The sequence below is a fragment of the Orycteropus afer genome, unplaced genomic scaffold (assembly GCF_000298275.1).
Source record: "Orycteropus afer afer isolate SDZICR_OR568_19922 unplaced genomic scaffold, OryAfe1.0 scaffold00094, whole genome shotgun sequence".
Lineage (NCBI taxonomy): Eukaryota > Metazoa > Chordata > Mammalia > Tubulidentata > Orycteropodidae > Orycteropus > Orycteropus afer.
The window spans coordinates 9,345,834-9,351,797 of NW_006921681.1; the positions used below are offsets into that span (position 1 = coordinate 9,345,834).

Genomic DNA, 5,964 nt, shown 5'->3' on the forward strand with positions numbered 1-5,964 from the left:
TAAAGTGAGAGGAATATGGAAAAGTTAGTTTAATTCATCTTCCCAGAAGTGGAAGTCTCAAGGACGCTGTTCTTAACATGTCCCACGTGTAGTGTATCCTCTGGTCTCAGCTCTCAGCGCTGACCCTCATTCCCACGCTGCAGCTTCTCTGCTCCTCTCTCTGCTCCATGAGCGTGCCATGCTGCCCCTTCCCACCGGGCCTTTGCACGTGCTGTTTCCTGGGTGGTGCAAATGGTTCCTGTGCTTGTCTGCTAACCAGAAGGTTAGTGGCTTAAGTCCACTCAGGAATGCCTTGGAAGAAAAGCCTGGAATCTATTGTTAGATGCCATCAAGTTGGTTCCAACTCATATCAAGTTGATTTCGACTGATGTGACAGAGTAGAACTTCCCCACAGGGTTTTCTGGGTTGTAATCTTTATGTAAAAGGAGCCCTAGCAGCACAGTGATTAAACATTTAGCTGTTAACCAAAAGGATAATGGTTTGAACCCACTAGCTGCTCCATGGGAGAAAGATGTGGCAGTTTGATTCCATAAATATTGACAGACTAAAAAACTTGATGGGGTAGTTTTACTCTGTCCTGGAAGCTTGCTCAGTTTTTTTTTTTTTTAAATTTAAATCTTTATGGGAAAAGATCGCCAGGCCTTTCTTCTGTGGAGTTGCTGGGTGGCTTTAAACTACGAGCCTTTCATTTAGCAGCCAAGCGCTTAACCATTGCACCACCAGGGATTCCTGAAACCAGCCATTGAAACCCTGTGGAGCACAGTTCTACTCTGACACACACGGGGGCGCAATGAGTAGAATTGGTTTGACAGCAGTTGGTTTCCTGGTTTACTCAGCTTTGAGCTCGCTGTCCACACATCACTGCTCAAGGGGGCTGCCCTCACCTCTCACTAGGGCCCATCTCTCATGATGGTCTTTCATCAAGTCCCCTCTGTCTGTGTCTTTGGATATTGCTTATGTCCCTGCTGAGGCTGTGAGCTCCATGAGGGTAAGACCAGGCCATTGTCCCCATGTCATCTCCCCACTGCCTCATCCAATGCCAGGACTGAATATGCTCCCAGTAAATAACTGTTGAATGAAAGAGGGGGCACCTAGGGGGATATCAGAGCTGGGGTTGGGTGGTTCCTTTCAATCAGACCAAATTCTCCCTGGGTCACAGAACAGCACTTTGTTAAGAGGCACACAGACACCCTTCACCCAGGAGAGGGGCAGGGTGGTTGAGTAGAAAGGGCTCAAGACGGTGTCATACCTGGGTTTTTGCATAGCTTTGTGTCTATGGGGCATGCGCCTTCCCCTTTATGGGCCTCAGTCTCCCTCCCCACCTGTAAAACGAGGACGTATGACTAGACGACCTTTAGGGGTCTTTCCATGTCAGAAATTCTTGTGTCTCTGTGAAAAATAGCCTCTAGTTCTGTTGTTATACACAGGGCGTGTGGACCAGGTTCTGGCTGGAGAGGCTCTCTGGGAGGTGTTCCTGTGACTGCCACATGGTGGCGCCAGAGACCTCCCTTGTCTGCCGCTTGCTGGCGCTGTCCAGTCTGGTACTTTAACTTGCCCTATGAGGCATTAAGTTTGGAACTTAATGTATCACATGTGGCTACTGAGCATTTGAAATGTGAGTCTAACTCACCCACTGACTCTGCAGGAGAAGGACCTGGCCATCTGCTTCCATAAACAGCCTGTGAGGCAGTTCCACTGTCACATAGGGTCACTATGAATGAGTCATAAGTATAAAGTTAGCATTGGATTTCAAGTTAGCATGAAAAAATAACATCAAACAGCTCAATAACTTTTTTATATTGATCACATATTGACGATAATATTTTGGATACATTGGGTTAAATAAGTATACATTGAAATTAATTTCACTGTTTCTTTTTGCTTTTTTTCTTTAATGTGGCTACTAAAAAACAAAAAATCCTCACTGCCATTGAGTTGGTTCTGACTCATAGTGACCCCTATTGGGTTTCTGAGGCAGTAAATCTTTACGGAAATAGATTACCCCATCTTCTTTCTGCAGAGCAGCTGGTGGGTTTGAACCACCAACCTTCTGGTAAGCAGTCAAATGCCTCAGGCACTATGCCACCAGAGCTACTAGAATATTTAAAATTATATATGTGATTTGCATCACATTTCTATTGGACAGTGCTGCTTTAGAATTGTTCCAAATTTTGGCTGCCAAACCCAGCTTCAATTCTGGATTCTCCTGTGGAGCCTCTGCAGGGCAACTCTCTGGGCCTCAGTTTCCCTAACTATCAAATGGAAAGTAGTTTCTGCTTCATATTCAGCTTGTAGTTAAGGCACACGTTGAGAACTATCACAGGCTCAGCACTTGATAAGGGACCCAGGACTGGCCTGATTGAACACTGAGGAAATGAGATCCAGAGAAGGTAGATCAATTGCCCAAGAGCACAGAGCAGGGAACAGCGTAGCCTGGATTTGAACACCAGTCAGGATTTGAACCTGTGAGTCCACCATGCTGCAGATACACAGGAGAGGTCAGATAGCTGTACCCTGCCCCCATGAAACCTTCAGATCATCTCCTAGTACACGTGGGTCATTTTCTAAAGGATGGGACAGATGTCCAGATGGGGACAAGGTCATGATATTTATTGACTGTTTGCTATGTGGCCCACAGTGGGTAGACACAAGGCTGTTTATCCTGACGACAACCTTAGGAAGCATGTGTTATTATAACCATTTTACAAAGGAGGAAACTGAGGCTTAGAGATCCGGCCCATGTGGCCCGAGGAGTGGAATGTGGATTGGTCCAGCCTGGTCATGTGGCTCCTCCTAGAAGGGGTCCAGTCCCAGTTCCTAATCACAGACACTGAGATGAGGGGGAGAGTACTTCCCCAGGGAAAAGCAAGCTGCTTCACCCCAAAAAAGGAATGGGTACTTACAGGCATGAACACCAGGTGGCCACTGTGCCCTGTCCCTGACTCTGCTTTGTGGGGTGGAAGGTTTACTCCTGGAGACTTCAGGCTCTTTGACCCCATTTCTGAGGACATTGCTGTCCCCCTGCAGGCACAGCCAAGCAGGACACTGTCTGTCAGCCAGCTCCCCTGGGGACTCGCACTGACTGCAGCACCAGCCCAGAGAACTGCAAGGCGTCTGCCAGGTGATTCCCCAGACCTCTTCCCTCCTCCCTTCTCCAGCTGACCTTCAGTGGAGCTGCCCCAATCCCAGGGCACAGCTGGGCAGGAGGTGCAGATGGCCCAGGGTATTCAGGGTATGGGGACCTCGGGGTGTTTCTCTGCCGTCACACAACTCACCTGAGGCCCACTGTGGGCCAGCCCTACCATGGGCACTCGCAAGACCCAGAGGCTGAGAAAACACAGCCCTGGCTCCTGAGGAGCCTACAGTGGGCTTGTGGAGGCAGGGGCAGAGGGCCTGGGGGCCCCTCTCTGTAGACACTGTTACCCTTGAGTACAGGCCTCCCTTGCCCCATCAGGAGAATGGTCTCGATCTTCAGTCTCATCTCAGCTTCTTCCCCAGAGGCACCACCTCCAAGGCCATGTTCATCCTAACCTCCAGGGCCAGGACCACGCCATTCAGAGAAAGCCCAGTCCGTACCCCGGAAGATGCTTCCAAACCAATGAGGCCTCCCCACTCTCCCTCCTCTGGTGGAAAGCCCAGCCCAGATCCAGGTAATCTTTCTGTGAGCTGTGAATTGTTGTCTAGGACAATAGTGTCTGATTGGTTGTGACAGTATGTGGTGGGCATGGAGCTGTGGGCACCAGGCTGTGCTCTTTTCCAAGGGGCAGACAGGAGGGTCTTAAGGTCTGATCTCCTGGGGTTCATGGTAGACAATGGAAGGACCTGTTCATTCAGCAACATTTTTTTATTTTTTATTATTAGGATTTGGGTGAAGATTTACAGAGTAAATTCACTTTTCATACAGCAGTTCACATATACTTTGTCTCATGTCATTGACCAAAATTTACAATGCAGCAGCTCCCCTCCCACTTCCTCCCCATAGTTACCTCCTCCCAGTGTCCAACCCTTCATACTCTTCTGCACCCTGAGCTATCTCCCTGTGCATAAGCAGCCCTTCCTTCTCCCTTGATTGTTCTCTCCAGGGCGTGTGTCTACTTGAGGTAAATGTTTAACTCACATGCCTGTACTTTGTTTGGCTGGAAACCACAGTTGTGGGTTCAATTCCAGACCTGAAGGGCAGCTAGGGGCCATAGTCTCAGTGGTTACACCAGGCTCCATTGGACCAGCAAACCTGGTCCCCACCTTCTTTTTTTTTTTTTTTTTTCTTCCCAAACAATTTTGAGTTTTGTACCACTTTGTTCTCCCTCTTTATGCAGGATCTCCTACATCATTCACATGACCTTATAGGCCCATTGTCTGCCAACCCCGTATATGATCTTGGATACACTCTCCATTTAGACACACCCAATTGTTCAGCCTGTTCACCCATCTATCCGTCCCTATACCCATGTTTGCTTTCACTGACAACTCAGTACTGTATATTCATTCAGCAACATTTTTGAGAGCAACTGTGTACCAGGCACTGTGGTAGGTGCTGGTGGGTCAGTTCCTATTCTGCTTTCATGGTGCTTAAAGTGGGGGCAGGTCAGACAGGCTTTAGAACAGACACTCTTTTAAGTAGTAGTTTTAAAATCATGACAGTGATAAGTGCTGTAGGATAGACTTCTGGGAGAAGATACAACTCTTTGTGTTGTGGGGGTGGATAGGACTGATGGGCTGGGAGTGATATTTGAACAGAACTATAAGGCCCTCTCCACCACTCATCTGTCAATTTGTCATACTGTGGTGGCTTGCATGTTGCTGTGAGGCTGGAGGCTATGCCACTGGTATTTCAAATACCAGCAGGGGCACCCATGGTGGACAGGTTTCAGCAGAACTTCCAGACTGAGACTGACTTGGAAGAAGGAAGGGGCCATCCACTTCTCCAAGAATTGGCCAGTAAAAACCTTATGAATAGCTTATGCAAGGATTGTGAGGCTGACACAGGAGTGGGCAGTGTTTCGTTCTGTTGTACATAGGGTCGCTATGAGTCAGACTGGACTCGACGGCACCTAACAACAACAACAACAACAGCCTAAGGCCCTCAACAAGATGGACTGACACAGTGGCTACAACGATGGGCTCTGGCATAGAAAGGATTGTGAGGCTGGTGCAGAATTGGGCATTTCATTCTGTTATACATAGGGTTGCTATGAGTCGGAGCTGGCTTGATGGCACCTGATAACAACATAAGGAATATGTAGGAGTCCCTGGGTGGCGGAAAGGGTTAAGCACTAGACTACTAACTGAAAGACTGGCAGTTCAAACTCTTCTAGTAGTCCCGTGAGAGACAGTCCTGCGATTACAGTAAGAAAAGTTACAGAGCAAACTCTATTCTGAAACACATGGCATTGCCATGAGTTGTAACCGACTTGACTGCCATGTTTTTTTTTTTTTTGAGTTTGTTAGGGAAGTTTATTAGGTTACAATTCAAGATCTGGAACAGCTCATGACACAGTTCTTTGGTCAGGACACCTTCTTCTTAGCCATGTCCTCAGGCAGGCCTTTCTCTGACTCTCTGACCCTCACTCCCTTGGTCAGCCCCTTGGCCCAGCCTTCAGCAAGTGAGTGTCACAAAGCTCTTTAGCTCCTTCAGAATGTGCTTGGAGCCAGCCCACTCTGCCAGTGAGCCTCGGGCCAAACACCCTCAGCTCTCTTGCTCTGTGGGTCAGCATGGAGGCACCCCACTCTGTCAGCACACCCACTGTAGTGCTTTGCTCTGTAGGCAATCTCTCTCTCCATTTTTTTTTTTTTTAAATGAGGAATGCCCAGGAGGGAACCAGGCAGAGAGGGGAGGGGAGGGTGTTTCAGGCAGGGGAACAGGGCAAGTAGTCAGAGGAAGTACCATCCTTGGCTAAATTGACCTAGGCCAGGGTGACTGGGCTCCGAGGAGCCTGGGGGCAATGAGGCTGGGGCTAGCAGCAG

At 48.6% G+C, this 5,964-nt stretch overlaps 1 protein-coding gene across 1 annotated transcript in view; it reads left to right on the forward strand.

Moving 5' to 3' along the window:
• Nucleotides 1-5,964, forward strand: part of TNFRSF8 (TNF receptor superfamily member 8) — a 72,565-nt gene that overhangs the window by 26,314 nt on the left and 40,287 nt on the right. Inside the window, exons 4-5 of the mRNA XM_007942669.1 lie at nucleotides 3,028-3,121; nucleotides 3,499-3,650. Coding sequence (XP_007940860.1) covers nucleotides 3,028-3,121; nucleotides 3,499-3,650 — 246 coding nt within the window. The remainder of the gene's footprint in view (nucleotides 1-3,027; nucleotides 3,122-3,498; nucleotides 3,651-5,964) is intronic.